At 41.7% G+C, this 20,518-nt stretch overlaps 1 protein-coding gene across 4 annotated transcripts in view; it reads right to left on the bottom strand.

Moving 5' to 3' along the window:
• Znf10 (zinc finger protein 10) overlaps positions 1 to 20,518 on the bottom strand; it is a 28,766-nt gene that overhangs the window by 7,024 nt on the left and 1,224 nt on the right. Inside the window, exons 2-5 of one of the 4 annotated variants that reach the window (XM_074060969.1) lie at positions 16,267 to 16,460; positions 6,034 to 6,107; positions 1,244 to 1,370; positions 577 to 672 (exon numbers count right to left, since the gene is read on the bottom strand). In XM_074060969.1, the coding sequence (XP_073917070.1) occupies positions 577 to 672; positions 1,244 to 1,370; positions 6,034 to 6,063 (253 nt within the window). In that variant the 5' untranslated portion in view covers positions 6,064 to 6,107; positions 16,267 to 16,460. The remainder of the gene's footprint in view (positions 1 to 576; positions 673 to 1,243; positions 1,371 to 6,033; positions 6,108 to 16,266; positions 16,461 to 20,518) is intronic. The other 3 variants (XM_074060970.1, XM_074060972.1, XM_074060971.1) reach the window with 3 other exon arrangements.

Raw genomic sequence — 20,518 nt, 5'->3', positions numbered from 1 at the left:
AAAAAAAAAAAAGGTGCCAGACACTGGTGGCTCACACATGTAATCCTAGCTACTTAGGAGGCAGAGATTAGGAAAATCAAGGCTTGAAGCCAGCCTGGAGAAATCATTCTTGAGACCCTACCTTGAAAATACCTGCTGGTGGAGTGGTGGTACAGCACCTTCCTAGCAAGCGTGAGGCCCTAAGTTCAAATGCTGGTACCTTCCCCAGAAAAAACAAAAGCAGGCATGTTTAAGCTTGGAATGGTGCCACAAACCTGAAAATTCAAGTACTTGGGAGACTGAGGCAAAATGTTTGCAAGTTTGAGGCCAACCTAGGCAACACAGTGAAACTTAGTCTCAAAAAAAATTGTTTTTTATATTCACTCTTCATTGATCTAAGGATACCTTGGTTATGTGACTAAAGTAATAAAGTCGTATCTGGGGAAATTACATGGCATAAACAAGTCAAAATAAGTACAATTTTTCCTCTCTCAGAAACAAGAAAATGCAAAGGGAGCCATGATCCTATCACAAGAGGCTCCAGCCCCTCGAAGACCATCTGGGCTGCTGCCTGTGACAGCTCCTGTCTGTCCTCACCTGGGAATGTCTTATGGTGAATCCCTCTCTCCACCAGCCAGGGCTCTTCCCCTTTCTCCAAACGGAGGATCACATCTGGCTTAGGAAGCAGATGCCCTGTTCACATGAGAGACAAAGGAGTACATAAGACTAGGAGAGCTCCAGGGTAGACACAAAGAAGAATCCTAGATCTCACCCATCTATACCCACTTCACATATGAGGATGAAGAGTAAACAAATGAAATACAAAGTTTTAAAAACTCAACAAAACAAAGTTGGGCACAGGTGGCTCATGCCTGTAATCCTAGCAACTTGCAAGGCTGTGATCAGAAGGATCAAGGTTCAAGGCCAACCCATGGGAAAAAAGTCTGCAAGACCCCCCATTTCCAAAATAGCCAGAACAAAATGGACTGCAGGTTTAGTTCACAAGGTAGAGCACCTGCTTTGCAAGCTCCAAGCCCTGAGTTCAAACCCCAGACCCACCAAGAAAAAAAAAAAAAGAAGGAAACTTCAACAAAAGTTTTCCCATAAAAGCAGGAGTTATGAAAGCCCTGCCATATGCCCCAAAGACAGAACCCCAAGTCCACCCCACACTCTGGTATATGCCTCAGGCGTTGCACCTTCTGTTCAGTGAAAAAACAAAATCACCATGGTGACCTCTTCAAAAACAGATGTCAGTCTGTCTTACCCAAGGAAACCAGATTCTTATAGTTCTCCAACATCACGTCTTTGTATATGACCTGCTGAGCAGCGTCCAGCAACTTCCACTCCTCCCTGGTGAAGTCCACAAGTACATCTCTGAAGGTCACTAGTGTCTACAACATCAAATGAATTTGCACTGAGTCAGAAGCATACCTTTACCCTCCCTTTCCTGAATCCTGACAGGCAAAAGCTGGGTGACAACACTGGAGTGAAAAGAGCACAGGGACCAGAATGTACCTGAGGACTTAGTGTGTTTATGTTGAAGGGGTTTTGGTAAAGACTCCTAGGTATGTACTATCTAAAAACAAGGTCCACATTGTGCTTTAGATTAAGAAACTGTCAGGAGCATTTTTATTTAAATCAAGTTTATGTTAAACACCTATTAGAGAAAGAACCAGATACCAAAAGTTAATTCGTGTGAAATTCAGAACCCTTTTTAAGGCAGGAAAACAGGAAGAGAAGTACTTTAATGCTAAGGCACTTAACAGTCGAGCCATGGGTTTTTGGGTTTTTTAGGAGGAGGGGGAAGCACTGGGGTTTGAACTTAGGGTCTCATGCTTGCTGGGCAGGCACTCTACTACTTGAGCCACTCCACCAGCCCTTTTTGGGGTTGAGTATTTTCCAAGGTAGGGTCTTGAGAACTCAGGCTAACTTCGAACCACAATCCTCCTGATCTCTGCTTCCTGAGTAGCTAGATTACAGGTATGAGCCACCAGTGCCCAGCTCAAGCCATGTTTTTAAAAATTTGTTTATTTATTTATTTATTTGCAGTACTGAGGTTTGAGCTCAGGGCCTCCACCCTGAGCCACTCCACCAGCCCTTTTTTTGTGATGGGTTTTTTCAAGATAGGGTCTCACAAACTATTTGCCCAACTGGCTTCAAACTACGATCCTCCTGATCTCTGCCTCCTGAGTAACTAGGATTACAGGCATGAATCACCAGTGCCCAGCTCAAGCCATGTTTTATGACATAAAATAATTATCCAAACATTTTCCCCAAGCTTCGATATAAAAATGGAGAAGTTAGGAGATCACATTGATTATATTTTAGTAGCAGTAAAACAATTTGACAAAGAAATAAGAGATACAGATGTAAGGCTTTTATTAGCTTATGTGAAAAAGACGTGTTGATTACATACAGAAAAAAACCCATTTGGGTGACTGAGGATTTCGCATCAAAGACCACCAAGTTAGAAGACAGAGGGAAAATGAATGCATGCTTTTCAATGTGAGAAAACACCTATTGAGAATTTCTACATCCAATGAAAATACCTTTCAAAATGATGCAAAACAGAGACATTTGGAAATGAAGTGAAAACCAACAGAATTTGTCCCCAAATGATCTCTGGAAGGTGGGTAGAGGAAATTCTTCAGGAAGATGAGGAATGACACTAGAGAAACCTGAAATCTTAGGCCTTAAGGGTGAACACCAAAAGCAAGAGACAGCTGGTATGTTCAACAGATTATTTTTCCTTTTAAATTCTTCAGAAATGCATAGGATCCAGGAGCAAGAAGCTCAGGGGTACTATTGCATAGCGTGGTGACCACAAGATAACAAAAATTCACCTCCCCAAAAAGCTAAATGAAAGGGTTTTGACAGTTTTCACTATAAAAAAGATGTTTGAGGAGATAAATATGCTTGACCTGATTTACACATTACATGATTATGCATGAATCAAATGTTACATGGTACCCGCTACTATGTACAACTTTCCTGTTTTTTTTTTCTTTTATTATTCATATGTGCATACAAGGCTTGGGTCATTTCTCCCCCTGCCCCCACCCCCTCCCTTACCACCCACTCCACCCCCTCCCTCTCCCTCCTACCCCCTCAGTACCCAGCAGAAACTATTTTGCCCTTATCTCTAATTTTACAACTTTCCTGTTAACGTATCAGTTTAAAATTATTTAAAGATACTAAGCTTATAATCATAAAAAATTTAAAAACATATAGGATGGTTGAAAGCAAAAACTACAATATATTCTACTGGTATTTTTAAGTATATATACAAGTAGTATATCTATACAACTTAAACATAAGGGTAGAAAGGTAAAGGGGCCTATATGTTGTAAAAAGGCTTACAAGACTTTACTTGAAGTGGTAAAAATTAACTCTAAGTAATCCCTATAACAAGCAGTAAAAAATACTACAGTGCAGAGATGTACTTCAATCCTCTTCACCACTCAGTTTCCTTGCCCACTCCTCCCTTTCACGATGGAGACCAAGCCTTTAACACATGGGACTTTAGGGGACACTTAAGATCATTCCTTTGGCTAAACAACCTAAAAGTATGAAAACTTATGTTCATACAAAAACCTGTATGCAAATGTATAAAACTGGTAAAGTGCTTTATTTATAACTTCCCCAAACTGGAAGGAGTTCCTTCAACAAAGAATACAAAAACAAGGTGTGGCTTTTGCATCCACATAATGGAAATTTACTCGGCTATTAAAAGTAACAAACCATTGACTCAAGCATCATGTGACTCTCAAATACAGTATGCCATGTGCAAGAAGCTGCAGGCTATCTCTCGGGCAACTCCACTGAGGAACAGGCAAAATCTAGGGATGGAAAATAACCCGCTGTGGGGGAAGAGGAAGCACTAATCACAAAGGAGTAGGTAGGGATCTGGGGATGATGCATCTGTTTTGTACCTTGTTATCCAACTATTTGCATTTGCCAAAAATTATAGACCTGTACACTAAAATACAAGGATTTTGCTACATATAAATTTAAAAATCAATACAAAGCATTTAAAAGAATGTTCTGTGGAATTGTATTTGCTGGACATCTTTTCCCTCCAGGTCCCTCTCCACCTGCTGTACCCAGTGTACCCTAAGTGGATGTTCAAGGGTCCCCTGACTGACTTATTTTACCAGTGGAGATCTGTAGCTGGATATGGGAACTTGCAGAGGTGGCGGTAGTAATGCCCTAGACAGAGGATGACAGCCTCCCTGAATCCTCTTCTTGCCTCTTCAGTCCCAGAGTGATGATACCCTTTTCCTGTCTCATTCTCACAGCATGCCACTGCTTTCCACAAGTCATTGTGGAAACCATGGTGTTAGGTGTCCTTGCTAAGAAACTTTTTAAAATTTCTGGCCTGGTACTTTTAGCATTCCAATAAGCACACACTGTCCTTTAACTTGAAACATAAGACACAAGGCAGGTGGGCAGCAACGGAGGGACAGGAGTGTGAGATGGTAGTTGACAGCTGAATTTGAACTCAGGCAGAACTGAGCTCGAACTTGGACATCTTAGATTTGAGGTTGGAAAACGCTTGTTTGCTTTAACACCAAGTTACTTTACTTAGCTAAAGAATACTATCTGCCGCTCAACTCATGATCTTCTTGCCTCTGCCTCCTGAGTGGGAGATTACGTGTGTATAGCATTGAATTATAATTTCAATACTTCAGACATCTGTGTGCTCCTCCTTCTTTGCTACAAGTAAGCACTAACCTGAATTGTGTTACTTGTTTTTCATATTTTTATTTCATATGAATATAGATACAAAACAACCTATAAGCAACAGTTGCTCTGTTTCTGAATTTTTTGGTCTTAGTCCTCAGTCCATTTTATATGTCATTTATCTCCCTCCACTCTGGCATATCAAACAATTTTCCTACTTGTGTCTATCAGTGACTTCTTTTCTCACTAACTTGTTTCCAGCAAGTACAGGGTAGTTTAGTTTGTTAGTTTGCCATGTTCTCACTCCTGAAAGACCCTCTTCCCAACACTGCACACACCTGGTTTCCAACCTTACCCAGTGGACAGCTCTGGCTTAGCCACCTTTACAGGAGGCTGTCAGCTCTACCAGCCTCAGCAATTATTGATCTGTTTCAGTTCAGCTCAGCCTTGTCACTGTACACCAACTCCTGAGGCCTCTCAGCCCCACCTCCTGCCCAGCATTCAGGCTGCAGTAAGACCTCCACAGGGCGTCCATACCTCCCTCAATTCTATTTGAACTGTTTTTAATTCTTCAAAACTCTCAAACTCTGAGCCTTCACAAATCCAGTTCTATCATGTTTATCTGGACAATCATAAGCCAGCCTTAATGTCTTAGCTTAAATATCTTTTCAGCAACTTTTCTCCTGAGTCTTAAAACTATTCAAATCTCATGTTAAATGTATACATCAAACACTTGCCTGGAGCACTCCAGTGCGGGGCTGAGCCTCCACAGACAGGCCACAGAACATCATCTCTTCTCTCAACCTGCTTCTCCAGCTCTCCTGTCCACAACTGCAAGGACTTTCCCAAAGAAGAGGCTAGGCAAGATGCAGAGGCCAAGTCTCCCTCCCACCCTGGGCAACTCTTAGGCAGTGCTGCTCCCAGGGTCAAATCCTCTTCAGAGCTCTTTGTTCCCTGGTTCCAGTGACCCTCTAATAATTACATCAATTGTCTCCAAGCTCCTCCAAACGGGATCCCTACAGAGAGGCTCACACAGCCAACGTCACACCCAGGAGAGCCAGCACCAGAGCAGTTCTTGAGAGGCCTTAGAATTTCCAGTTCTCTCATCATCTATGGGGGGCACCTACTGCGGGGTTAATGCCTCAGTGTGAATGAAATGCACTGCGTCAAGATCCTTGAGATTGCCCACATGACCCTACCCATGTTACTGCGAAACCTGTGTTGCATTTCTTTTGTATTAAAGGAAATGAAACTAAACTACAAATAAAGCAAAGAGTTCTATATATAATACTACTGCTGAAGTTTTTGTGCAAAGGAAATTAAGCAAAAAGAGATTTCCAGCTGAATAGCAAGGAAAACAGCCCAACATACCTGGGACCGGGCAGCCAACGCAGTGTCCATGTTCCCTTGTTCTTAATGACACTTTCTTGAATAGCAGGAGAGTCCTGAGAAGCAAAGACATGAAGCAAGTTTGCTGACTGGAAGGCTTCCAAACTGTCAGCCCAGAGCCCCTCATACCAGCAAGGTGCAACAAGACACCCACTACAGAGAGGAACACCAGAAAAAATCTGTAAGTAAATCTACAATAACTGAAATCCCCCAACATTAGGGTCACAAGAGATTTGTGAATTACATTTTTAACCTCTTAATCTCTGGGGCCAAGCTAAATTTCACGGAGAATAGAATGGTTCTACATATCATTAATAATTCTCTTTTGAGATTAAAAAACAAAAATGCAAGATCTGACCCAATATCTTCACTTTACAAATAAGAAACAAGCACTTGCTCCACTGGTGGCAGAAGGAAGTCAGAGACCTGCCACCCAGGAGGAATGTGAGCAGCCACTGCTGGCTGGAGGAAGAAAGGGCAGTGTAGTGAGGAGAGTGGGCAGGCCAGAGCAGAGGACACACAGCCAGTTCACAGCAGGCTGGGAAGAGAGACAAGAAACTGGAACTACTAAGAGTTAATGCAGAAGTGAATTCTTCCGCAGAGGCTGCAGACCTGAATGAGTCCAGCAACCTCTTGACCCCAGCCTCTGGATACCCAGAGGAGCATCAGCACGCTTCTGATTTACAGAACCAGAGCTAATGAGTGCTGTGTTAAACTAGGTTTATGGTAATTTGTTACACAGCAATAAAAAAGTCAATTTTCTTTTCAAAGAAAATTGAGGAAAACATGGCACATTTATCTATGTAGTTACCACTGCCAAGGTGGTTCATACATTGATTTCCACTTGGTTCTATTTCCTTTCTCCCTGCAGGACATGGTTTAACACTCAGTAACGGGTGTTGCAAATCTTTCCAGCATCTGTGTGTGAGACAATGTCTATTGTGCCTCTGTTTTTGTGCTGCTGGAGATTGAACCCAGGGCCTCATGCATGCTAGGCAGGTGCTCTACCACTAACCTATAACCTGACCCTGTGCCTGTTATTGAGATGTAACCTTTGTACTGTGTAATTCCTGTTTCAAATGTGTAAGTCAATAGTTTGTAGTATGTTACATCTGTTTGAGTCCTTATTTTCCATTCCTTTGCACATATACCCACAGTCACATGGTTTTGTTTAGTGTCTTTTTTTTGGTGGTGGTGGGGAGACTGGTTTGAACCCAGAGCTTCATACTTGCAAAGCAGGAACTCTACTGCTAGACCCAGGCTCCAGTCCATTTTGCTCTAGTCATTTGGAGATAGGGTTAGCTGGCCTCAAACCTTGATTCTCCCAGTCTTGGCCTCCCACGTAGCTCGGATGACAGGCATGAACAACCAGCACCTGGATTCTTTAGCTTTTTGAAGACTCACCAGACTATTTTCCATAATGGCTGCATCACTTTTATACCCAGACCACCAATGTACAAGGGTACAATTTCTCTACACCCTTTTGAACACATTTTCCCACTGAAAAAAATCACAGCCAGTTGGGTGCAGGTGACTCATGCGTATAATTCTAGCTACCGAGGAGGCAGAGATCAGGAGTATCATGGTTCAAAGCCAGCGCAGCAAATAGTGTGCAAGACCCTATCTTGAAAACACCCAATACAAAAAAGGGTGGTGGAGAGCTCAAGTGGTAGAGTGCCTGTGTAGCAAGTGAGAGGCCCTAAATTCAAGCCCTAGTACCACAAAAAAAGAAAAAACAAAAACAAAAACCATAGACAGCCAGGTGCCGGTGTATCACACCTATAATCATAACTACTTGGGAGGATGAGATCAGGATGGCAGCTGAAGACCAGCACAGGCAAACATTTTGTAAGACCTCATCTCAACCAGTAGTTGAACGCAGTGCCATGTGCCTGTCATCCCAAGCTATGCTGGAAGCTGAGATCTGGATGATCAGGGTACCAGGCCAGCCTGGGCAGAAAAACTTACAAGACCCCATCTCAACAGAAAACAGTTTAGCATCATGGTTCACACCTGTCACCCTAGCGGGAAACATAAACTAGGATTGTGGTCTAGGCCAGCCTGGGCAAAAAGTGAGACCCCCCATATCCAAAATAACCAGAGCAAAAAGGGCTGGATGTGTAGCTCAGGCAGTGCAAAGCCCTGAATTCAAATCCAGATACTAGAAAAAAATTATAGCCATCGTGGTAGCTATTAAATGGTATCTCATGGCGACTTTGACTTGCATTTCCCCAAATGACTAGCAATATTAAGTGTATCTTCATGTACTTATTGCTCCATGTACATCTTCTCTTTGCAGAAGTATCTATTCAAGTCCTTTGCTCATTTTTGTTTTTACTTTTCTGGTGGTACTGTGGCATAAAGTCAGGACCTTGTGTTTCCTAGGCAGGTGCTCTACCATTTGAACCACACCTCCAATACTGTTGCTTTAGTAATTTTTTTCTCTTTTTAGGTCTAATTGTTCATTTTCTTTTTGTATTACTATATTATGGCTGTACAGGGAGTACATTGTGACATTTACGTAAGTGCTTACATCTCTTTTTGGTAGTACTGGGGTTTGAACTCAAGGCCTCATGCTTGTTAGGCAGGTGCTCTACAACTGAAGTTGCACACCTCTAGCCCATAATATAGCTTAGAGTCACCTCTTCATCTTTCTCCTTTATCCCCTCTCCACCCCTCCCCCCTTCCTAGAACAATTTCAACAGGTTTCATTGTTTTATTTTCATACATGAAAACAAAATACTTTCACCATATTGCTTTAGTAATTTTTCAAAATGGTCTTGCATTTATGACTGGTCCAGCCTGGACCCTGATTCTCCTATTTAAACTTCCTGCATAGCTGGGATGATAGGCACACACCATCACTCCCAGCTTTGTTGGTTGATAGGAATTTTTTCAAACTTCTTGCCAAGGCTGCCTTGAACCATAATCCTCCAGTCTCCACATCCTGAGTAGCTGAGATTACAGGTGTGACCCCCACACCTGGTCTTTGCTTATTTTTAAATTGGGTTGTTTGTAATGCTGTTGTTCAGTTGTAGGGCTTCTTTAAATATTGTAGATAGTAAACCCTTATCAGATATGTGATTTGCAAATATTTTCTCCCATTATGGATGCTTTTTTGCCTTTGATTTCGAAGATATTCACCGAGTATATAATTCTAAGTACTTTTCATTTTACCATTTTATAAATATGGCTCCACTATTCTTATATTGTTTCTGGTAAGAAATGTGATGTCACTCTTTGTTCCTCTGTATATAGCATGTATTTTCCCTGTAGCTGCTATTAAGACTTTCTCTTTTATTGATTTAGAGTAATATGATTATAATCTTCCTTGGTGGGTTTCTTCATGCTTCTTGGGTTTAAGGTTCCTTGAGTTTCTTGATCTATGGGTTTAGTTCTATTACATTTCTTGTCTACCCCTTACTCTCCTCTCTTTTGGGTACTCCAATTACAGTCATGTGTCACTTACAGACAGATTTATGTTCTGTGAACTATATCCCTGGGTGACAGACACATCATTGCGTGCTTAAGAAGACCTGCTGGCACATCGGTAAGTGAATCACTCACTGTGAGCCACTCACTGTAGCTTCTTGATAAAAATCTACAGATGTGGAGAACATGAGCTATATGAGACTGCTACAAGCTTACCATGGCCAGCTCACTAAAGTAACAATTTAAAAGTACATAAACCAGCAAGTCACTTACAATTACATAGTTGCATATGCTATGTATTTTTTTTTTCATTTTCCAGTGCTGGGGATCAAGTCCAGGACTGAGCTACATCTCCAGGCCCCTGGGCTGGCATCACAACTGCGTTTTTTTGTAAGGCACGTTATGATGGTACCATGTCACTAGACAAAAGGAATTTCTAGGTTATTTTATGGGACCACTGTGACATATACTTAGCCTGTCATTAACCAAAACGTTGTTATGCAGCATGACTGTACTCACCTAGTGAGCCGCTTGAAGGTGTCCACAGTTCACTTAAGTTCTTCCCGTATGTTTTGGTTTTCCTCTCTACATTTTATTTTGGAGTATGCAAATAAAGTGTTTTATTAATGTCTTCAACTTCACTCATCTTTTCTTCTGCAAGTCTAATCTGCTCTTAATCCAGTGTATGTTCTTTTTTTTTTTTTTAGATTGGGGTCTAGCTTTGTTACCTAGGCTAGTCTCAAACTTATGTGCTCAAGTGATCCTCCAGCCTGTCTCATGAGTAACTGGAACCACCATCACGTGTCACCACATCTGGCTGTACTGTCACTTCAGACAATGTAGCTTTTCTCTCTAGTATCTAATTTGGTTCTTTTTTTATACCTTCTATTTCTGTACTTATTGACAATATGAAAAAATGGGTTTTACTATCCTCTAATTCCACCATCTGTGCAAATTTGAGATCAGTGTCAATTCATCATTATCATCCTCATTATAGGCCATGTTCTCCTGTCCATATGTTTGTAGTATTTGATTGGATACTAGGTATTACAGATTTCATCATGTTGGATGCTGGGTATTTTTTGGTGGGGGTCGGGGCGGGGGTTTGAACTCAGAGCCTTATACTTGCTAGGCAGGTGCTCTACCACTTGAGACACTCTGCCAGCCCTTTTTGATGTAGGCTATTTTGGAGATAGGGTCTCGCTTTTTGCCTGGACTAATCTCAAACTGAGATCCTCATGATCTCTGCCTACTGAGTAGCTAGGATTTACAGGTATGAGCCACAGGCACCTGGCTATGCCAGGTACTTCTGTATGTAGAAATAATCCTGAGGTCTGTTTTAGGACACAATTAGGTTACCTGGAAAGAACTTAACCTTTCTGGGTCTTACTTTTACAATTTACTAGGTGGACTCAGGAGCACTTAGCACACTTTCCTGCCAGGCCCTGACTTGGTAGAGAACACCTACCCAATGCTCCAGAAATAAGTGCTCTGGTCTACCTGGTGGGGGTGGGCACACTGTCAGTCGGTGTGGATATTAGGTACTATTCCTCTAGTTCTTTTGAGGACTCTGGCTCAAGTGACTTCCTCCCATGGACATAATGATCTGTGTTCTACCGAATACTTGAAGGGGGCCCTCTGCAGATCTCCAGGGTCCCCTCTCTGGGACTCTGCCTATTCTATTCTTAATTCTCACTGCTTCACTCTTCTAAAAGTATTTTAAATTTAGATAGTATTTTTAATTTCCACTTTTTGAATTCTGAGTTTGACTACTTCCTGTATGTTTACATTTACTTTTCTTTTGTACCTTCGTTGATACTGTCAGCTCTTTTGTTATCTGGGGATTTTAAAGATCTCCTTTTCAACTGCATGCACATTTACACATATAAATACAACATGGCATCTGCTCCCTATACCAGCAACATTTGCTCCAGGACCCCACTGGTGTCAGTTGTGCTGGAGGTTCCTTACTCTCTTCCTCACCTATGCTTCCTCTTTGTATCTGCTTCCTGGTCTTCTCCAATGGCTTAGCTTTAATGTAGACTTCCTTTGTTGCATCTTGACCGTTTTCAATGACCCCAACAGAGTTTATCTTCTTGTTTTCTCACAATGTCCATCCCATTGCAAGGCAGACACAGGGCTGGGCCAGACTAAACAGACTCTTCTGTCTTTTTTCCTAACTTCTTTCTGTAACCTCAAGAGCACATTTCCACCTGAGTTTGGATTCCGTGCCAGACTGCCTGGGTTCAAATCCCTGCTCCATTATTTATATCTAGCTTCTTAACCCCAGTATTTTGTCTCCTTATCTGTGCAATGGAGGTAAGAGTTCCTGCCTCATGGGGTTATTGAGAGGAATGAGTTAATATTAATAAAACTCAGGATAGTGTGACTCCTGGTAAGGAAGACAGTGAATTTTAAAAAATGACAACTAGTGGCATAGTAACATCTTTCTAGACTGTCCCTTAGCATAAAGTTAGTGAGTACTACCTGTAAATTCCATCTCCCAGAAGTCTCTCTCACCTGTCTCTTCCCTAGATTCCTACTGCCATGGACTTGGCTCAGGCCTTCACAATACTTCACCTAGAGACTTCTTACTTGGCTTCTCTTACTCCAACAATTGTCCCCAGCAGCAGCATTCTATAATACACAAAAGTTTCACTCCCTGATTAACATTCTCTGTTGTCTACCAGTACTATAGAAAACTGGGCCAAGCCCTTAGCATGAATTAAGGATCCTCTGTGATTGGGTCCTTTTCTACCTCAATAGCCTTAAATGTACCACTGAACCACTTTTCCCTATAACCATGAGGAACCACTTGAATTGCGTCAGCATCCTCCTCTTTTTTTTTTTTTTTTTTGGTGGTACTGGGGCTTGAATTCAGGACTTGCAGTTTGCTAGGCAGGTGCTCTACTTCTTGAGCCACGGATCTAGCCCATCTCTACTATTCTTATGCCAGGAATGTTCTTTTCTTGTCTCTTGGCAAAACGCCATCACCCTGCATCCATCCCTTTTTGTGTCATTCCCTAATTTCTCCAGGAAGGTTAAATGCTTCTTCCTCTTTCCCTGTAGCCATTAATACAAGCAGCATGGACTGAACCACAGTACAGCAAGAGACACAACTAGCAGAACACAGGGTCGCATCCCTATAAAGGTCTGATACTAGGTAGACTCTGCCTTTATACGTTTTTAATTCTTTCCCCAGCAATATAAGTAAGGATCAGTTACAAATTTTAGCCAAAAATAAAGGTAGATGAGGAATTAAGATACAAAAAAGTGAATGCTTTTATGTACTTTGTGTTGATATTAGAAGTCTATTTTAAGCAGTCACAGTTAGCAGGATGAGGTAGAATCAACCCACATGCTTTCTTGGCTTGTTCCTTCTTGCACCAGATATATTCTCTGAGTGCTTACAATATACTACATACCATCCCAAGGGCTCAAAATAGAGCAGTAATTGTTCAGACATAGCACCTTCCTCAGAGCTCACTTTCCACAATGAGCAAAGGCGGAAATAACAAGGGATGACATGTGCAGCCTGCACAAGAACTTACTTAAGAGAAGCAAGAGAACGGTCTTCATGTATTTGCAACTCCTGTGGTCCCCGTATATTTATTGAATTGTTCCATGGGACAGAGTTAGAACAAATGTGTGGAATCACAAAGAAGTCAATTATGAGACAATATGATAAGACACCATTAATCAAAGGGTTATCTGAAAACAGAATGGAATACTTAAGAAGGCAGGAAATTTCTGTTCACTAGTAAGTGTTCAGTAGGATCTCATCTTAAGAAAACAGAACTACAGCATAGCCTCTTAGAAAAACATTTGAGGTCCATTCCAATGCTTCTTCTACTGCATGATTTAAAATACAAATATCTCATGATAGGTCTCATTCCATCCTAATTTCCATTAGTGAATCACTTACTCAAACCTTTACCTATCCCAGTGGTTTTTAACCCTGGCTACATGCTGGAACTGCCAGGTGTTTGCAAATGATTGACACCCAAGTCTCACAGCACAAGCTTTTGATTTAAATTCCTGAGGAGGGGCCAGGCTTTTTTTAAAAAGCTCTCATGTGACTCAAATGTGCAGCCAAGATTGAGAGCCACTAATCTAAGCCATCATTTAATCTACTTAAGTCTTGATTGCTATCATTTTTTCTTTTTTTTTAAATGCTTTCTGGCATTACTTGGGGGTGATCAAATCCATATGCCAATCACCAGATCCACAAAGGGTCCTTTATATAACCGGCCAAGAGCAAGCCCTTTGGAGTATCAACCAACACCCAGGGCAGGGGTACTGGTATAAGTTTTATCTGTTCCTGAGGAAACAGCTGGTATGGTGACCACTTTCTTGGTGTTAGAGATTTGGATCATCCTCTGAACCACTTTAATAATCATTACTAAGCACTTACTATGTCCCTGACTCTGTACTGGGCCCTGAGGATGAAAAGAGAACAAAGCATTTATCCTTGACCTTGAGCCACTGAGTCAGGATGAAGAAACTGAGAATGAACATCTACAGTAGCACACAGCAATGCTATGACAGCAGCATGCCCAAGGGCCACAGAGCACAGAAGGTGCCTCAGCACAGCTCAGTGGCTTCAGAGAGGACTGGCTTGGGTCTCAGAACTGATGTAACAGATGAAGGATGTTGGCAAACAGCATAGGCAAAGGCAGACAATGTGTAAGGAGAAGGCGCTCAATACTGCTGTTCATTCCATGGGCAGTGAGCAGCAGGGAACATGGGCAGAGGTGTGCCTGGGCGCAAGAAGGCCATTCTCAGAAGTTTGGACTCCTTCCTTCATGTTAAAAGCCAGCAAACAACAAGAGATATGCCTTAAAAGTGCTAGAGTAATTGAGTAATGGACTAGAGGAAAAACATCCAGAAGATGGGAACACGAGGTAGGGCTGTGATGGTGGGTACAGAGAACAGGAAGTTTGGGAGATGGGTGCGTCCCGGACATTGACAGAGGTGGGTGTGAGGAAGGGCTGGCAACTTCTGCCATGACTGTTTGGAGAACAATGCATTAGAAGAAGAAATGACAGGATTGGCACAGAACCTAGGGAGTGGTCCACAGAGAAGGCACAACAACAAGGATCACTTGGATGTGACGGTTACCCAGGTGTGTCATCTGCTTCCATGTTTCTCTCTCATCTACTCAAGCTGCCTTGCAGTATACTCACATAGGACCACCTTTTGCGGGTGGGGGTAGAGGGATAAGCAAGGGTCTTATGTCACAGATTTAAGAGTAACTGTGTGTTTCTGCTGTAAGACACAGGTGTAACAGATAGATGGAAAGATAAGCTAAGGGATATCATATAATCCCATCAATATTCCTATGACATCACTCATATAAAGCGTACTAAGAAAAGTTAACTTTCAATAAAGCTAGCTAGGATGACCATGGTGGTACACACCTGTGATCCCAGCTAATCAGGAGTCAGGAGGATCATCAAGTTCAAAGTCAGCCCAGGCAAAGTACAAACAAAATGACTGGGGGCCTGGCACTTACCTGGTATGTGCAAGGCCCTGGGTTCAATCATCAGTACCACAAAAAAATCCATTTATTCTTCTTTAAAAAAAAAAAATGAATGCTAGCAAATGGTATTTTCAAATGAAACCATAGCATAAAGCCAAAGAAAATATGAATAAAATAAAATGTAGGGCCCAAAATTAGACTGCTGGGAAAACAGACTTGTAGCAAGCAAATGGAGAAGAGAGAGAAACCAACAAAGGAACCACAGGATGATGAGAAGATGCAGAAGAGGGCATTTCAAGAAGGGTGGGGTCAAAAGAGATAAAGGGTGAGATGCATTAATTGGTTAGAAAATAATTCATTAATGATTTGGGTGGAACAGTTTCCATACTTTAATGTGAATAGCAAACAAAGTCCATGACAGTAACTAAAAGTTTGGAGATGACAAAAGAAGAAAAAGGGCAGAGTTAGAGGGCATGGTGGGATCAAGAGGAGACTCAAGTGTGTTTGCAGGCAAAGAGGAAGTAACAGAAAAGGGGGTTGGTGCTCAGGAAAAGAGAAAGGAAAGGGATCAGGGGTCCCAAGCTCTGATGAAGAAGTCAGAGCTTGTAAAGGAAGGAGGACGCTTAGTTCTCTCCTATCTCTTGGATAGTGGGATGTTGACAATGCAACAAAAATACTGTCAACGTAGAAAGCAAATCTGTATGTTAACTGTGAGAGGAACGACAGCTGGCCATGAGCTGGCCACAGTGATGGACTACCAAGAGCAGCTGACAAAAGACAAGGAGAAGTTACAAAGGGTTGGCTCATCATCACCTGCCCGCTCTCATCTCCTCTGGCAGCTCTGCTGCCTGGCAGAGGAAAGACACGCTTGTGGAGTGAACCCTGAGGTAAGAGTTTTCTGTGCATGTTCTGCACAGCAATGGAACACAGGGTTCCCGCTCTGAGGGATTCATCTGATTCACAACAGTACCTCACTTTGACAAATACAAAGGAGCTGACAGACTTGAGAGGAACCTCCAAGAACAGGCATACTGAGAATCAGGACAGAAAGGAGGCAGGAGGTAAGAGAAAAGAGTCAGGAAGAAGGACACTGTAGCTTAAGGTTTCAGAGGCAATATGTGGGCAGTAAGAGGAAGTCTGTGACACAGGAATGGATGGTATGAGCAGAGTGATACAAAGAGCCCAGAAGTGAAAATGTCAAGGCTGAATCAGGCTTGCGTCAGGTAACAAAATCCAAGAAAACTGCAACCCCACAGACAAAAGCTGTTCCAAATTCTCTGCCCAGTGATGTCCAACATTACTTTTTTCCTGCTTAGGCTGCATGAGCATTACGGATCTTGACCTTCAGGAAGCAGTGCCTTTCTCCTGGATCACAACAGGTTGTTCAGAGCTCATCTTCCCATTTGGTCACTGCTGTGTAGGGAAACAAAAGGAAGATGACGGGCAGTCTGGATGCTCTGGAATCCAATAATCTTCCCAGTAAGACAGGACACACCTATGAAAGGCAAAGGACAAGTCTATAATGTACATACAAAAGGCATTCAGGTAGCTAACAAGAGTGCCCAAGGGTCTGCTACTTGGGTGGCTCTTTTTAGATGCCAAGAATGCAAATGATACAAGAAAAGGTCTAATGCTAGGAGAGCACAGCAAACACTATTCCATGCCATGTCTTTAAATCTGCAAAAAGAAGTTTTTGTTTTTACCACCTTGAAACAGTAAAATCTACTAGAAGATAAACATGAAATTCAACAGCGAATAAGAATATTACAATAAATTCAGTACTTTCGACCAGATGTGGCCACTAAAAAAGTGTTTAATTTATAACTATTCTGTTTTTCTTCTGAGTCAAGGTCAGAAGGCAGAGTCAAAGGATAAAGGGGTCCATGTTTGCATTATAAACCCATAAAGATGAGGGCTGCACTGGTTTCCTAATGCTGCTGTAACAAACATGACAATGTGTGGCTCTAAAAAAAACAAAAACACACATTTACTATCTAACAGCTCTAACACAGCTCTCAGTGTGTGGGTAGGGCTGGTTCCTCTGGAGCCTCCAGGTGAATCCATGTCCTGCCATTTGCAGCTTCTGAAGACGCCACATTTCTAGTTTCTAGGTGGCCCTCCTCCATCACCACAGCCAGCAACAACACCTCGCTATGTGCCTTTTTGCCATACTCATATTTCTCTGATTCTCACCTTCTTCACTCTTCCACTTTTAAGGACCCCTATGATTACACAGGACCAGTCAGAATAATTTAGGGTAGCCTTTCCCCATCTCAAAGTCATTTTGAATCATGTCTACAAATTCCCTCTTGCCATACAAGGTGAAATACTGACAGGTTCTGAGGACATCTTTGGGGAACTATTGCTTTGCCTACCACAAGGGCAGAGATGGGTTAAAAGAAACTTCAAGTACCAGCAAAATGGCTCTGAAAGTCCCTGTATGAGGAATAAATTGTGCCCAGCACAACTCTGTCAAATCACTTAACAGTCTTCACTACTGCCTACATTCTGGGCCCTGACAACCTTCTGGCCTGCCCCAGATTAAACTCACTTAAATGTCACCTTTGCCCTGAACCTTCCCACTGTCCCCTCACCAGTAATTATGAAGCATTTTGTCTATGCTTCACCACTCTACCTTGCACTACCAATTGGCATTTATTTGTCAGTCTCCCTTTATGAGAATTGGGACAATTTCATTCTAAATCCACAGTGCCCTGCACTTGATGTTCACTCACTCTAGCATTTGTCAATACTTCACCAGCACCCACAATAGTATCCTGTCTGCTTCCCAAGGTGTCTGCCTGAGAACCAATGCCCAGAAATGGGTAAGGCCTAGAACAGAAGAAGCATGCATTTTTCCTGGACAAACAGAACATATATTTCTTAATAAAAGGGAACAGGGTCTTAGGCTAGGGGCATAGCTCAAGTGGTAGATCCCCTACATAGCAAGCACTAGGCCCTGAGTTCAAACCCCAGTATCACTAAGAGAACAGGGTCTCTTCAAATTCTGAATAAGTTTACCAGTACTTTGATATCTGCAAAGAGCAAGGAATGATCAGTAAGAAAGACTCATCAGCCCCAAAGTTAAAACTCCGGATTCAGCAGATATGGCCAAGACACATTTAAAAACACAAAAGGAAAGGACTGTGTGCTTATCAAAACAGCAAAGACAAGAGAGGATGAATCTTATGGAGGTACTTTGTATTCATGTGTGACTCACAGAGTGGCTCAAGTGGTAAGAGAGCCTCCCTACCAAGTATGAGGCCCTGAGTTCAAACCCCAATATTGCCAAAAAAAAAAAAGACTTTGTATTCATGTGTGCAAGTATATCAAATAACTTTTGAAGAGCCCTGGCTAACAGAAGACATGCTAGAATGAGTACTGCAGGTGAAAGCAGAATTACTGTAGGCAACGAAGAGAAATGTTAACAATGTGGAAACCCTTTTACCTTAAAAAGTGCTTTTAAAGCCTAAAATGTTATTTAAACTACAGTGTATTATAAGGCTGTGGTGCTTGAATTATTACTTGATGAAAACCAAGGAAGCCCATTATTTCTAGAAATAGTTCTCCTTTAACAAATGCTTTTCTACTCAAAACCGAACAAAAGGTAAGAGACACCTCAAAAACATTACAAGGCATGAAGATACGAAGGAAAGAATAAGGTACATGGGATCCTTAAAAAAAATTCCAGGGGGCAGGGGGTGGCCCAAACAATGTCTACACATATAATGTAAAAACAATAAAATTTTTTTAAAAAGGAGATAGAATATACCAAGAGCTAACAATCTTCATATGCTAACCCTGTAACTGTAGTTTGTGATACAAAAGACGTGTTTAAAAGTGTTTCCTAAGAACAAGACACAACTAAACACACTGAAAACTGTTGATCAATACAGGGCAGGAGGAAAAGGGTGAAGAAGAGTAGTGCAGGGGGTTAGTCTCATATAAGCACAATTATATTTACAAGTATAATACCAAGGCAAAGTCCCTAATGAACAAGGAACAGACACTTAAATAATGAAAGACAGGAAAGTAAACCACATCACGTTCAGGGTACTGCACTAATGGGGGGGAGGTAAAAGAAGAGGGTAAAGGAAGATGACTATAGTTGATATATTTTCTACACATATATGAATATGGAATATTGAAATGTGTTGAAGTCACTTTAAGAAGGAGAATGGGGTAGGAGGGACAGTAACAAAGGGCATGAACCAAATGGGGGTATAATACATGTGTATATGGAAATATCACACTGAAATCCCATGTGTACCTATCATATACTAATAAAAATGTTCTACAACTGTTTCCTAAAAAAGAAATTCCAGTTAGGGATGGAGATGTGGCTCAAGCAACAGAGCACCTGCTTTGTAAGCCCAAAGCCCTGAGTTCAAAGCCCAGTTCCACCAAAAAAAAAAAAAAAAAGATTATCGTCAAGTGAACTTAATCTAAAAACAGAACTTTTTTTGGCGGGACTGGGATTCGAAATCAGGGCTTCACACTTGCAAAGCAGGTGATCTACCACTTGAACAACACCTCCAGTGCATTTTGCTCTGGTTATTTTGGATATGGGAGGGGTCTCTTGAACTATGTGCCTGGGCAGGCATGGATCCTCCCAATTTCAGGTTCCCGAGTAGCTAGGACTATGAGTGTGAGCCACTGGGGCCCAACTAAAAAAAAGAACTGTTTTTTACTCATTTGCCCTTCATTTCTATTTCACATTTCTAGTAAGGTTTTGAGGTGTTCTCATACAGATCACACTTCTAGCTAAAATTAATGTTAGAAGGCTGGAGGTGTGGCTCAAGGGGGAGAGTGCACAAAGGCCTGAGTTCAAACTCCAGTACTATCAAAAACAAATTAATGTTAGGTATTTTCCTCCTATTGTGAATGGATTTTTGATTTTACAAAGGTATGTACTAACTTGCTTTTGAGGACAGAAAGACCATCTATTAATACAGATTTCCTTTTCAGTTACTTCACTAAAAACGTATTGTTATTAAATCTCTCATATGTGTTGGGGACTTATAAGGATAACTCTGAAATCTCTTTTCCATAGGTATTTAAGCACTGTCCTGAACAGAATTTCAAGACAATGCTTATACACAATACTACTAAACAAACATCCTCATTTATGATGTTTATGTCAAGTCCCTGCCCTGAAGATTGGCAAATGCCAAGAGCTCAAGAAATAAGTACTGAGAGAAAGAATGAAAAACAAATGAATGTTTCTTAAAAAAGAGGCAGGATGTGTAATTTGCTATTCAGGAAGCTTTGCAAGATGGAGGGACAATTTTAAAAAAACAGAAGAGGAGCAGTCCTGTTACAGAGAAAAGTGTAGTGCTGAAATGGTTTAAAAGGGGGTAGGGAGGGCTGGGCTTGGTGAGGCATATCTGTAATCCCAGCTATCCGGGAGACCAGCTGAGGGAAAAATTATTAAGGCCCCTTCTCAAAAAATAAGCCAGGAGTGGAAGTTCATACCTATAATCCCAGCTTGGCTGGAGGCACAGGTAAGAGAATAGCAGTCTGAGTCTGGTACCAGACAAAAGTGAGGTCCTA

The sequence above is a fragment of the Castor canadensis genome, chromosome 18 (genome assembly GCF_047511655.1).
Source record: "Castor canadensis chromosome 18, mCasCan1.hap1v2, whole genome shotgun sequence".
Lineage (NCBI taxonomy): Eukaryota > Metazoa > Chordata > Mammalia > Rodentia > Castoridae > Castor > Castor canadensis.
Note: the sequence above shows the minus strand (reverse complement) of the source record. Positions and strands in the feature narration are given on the sequence as shown.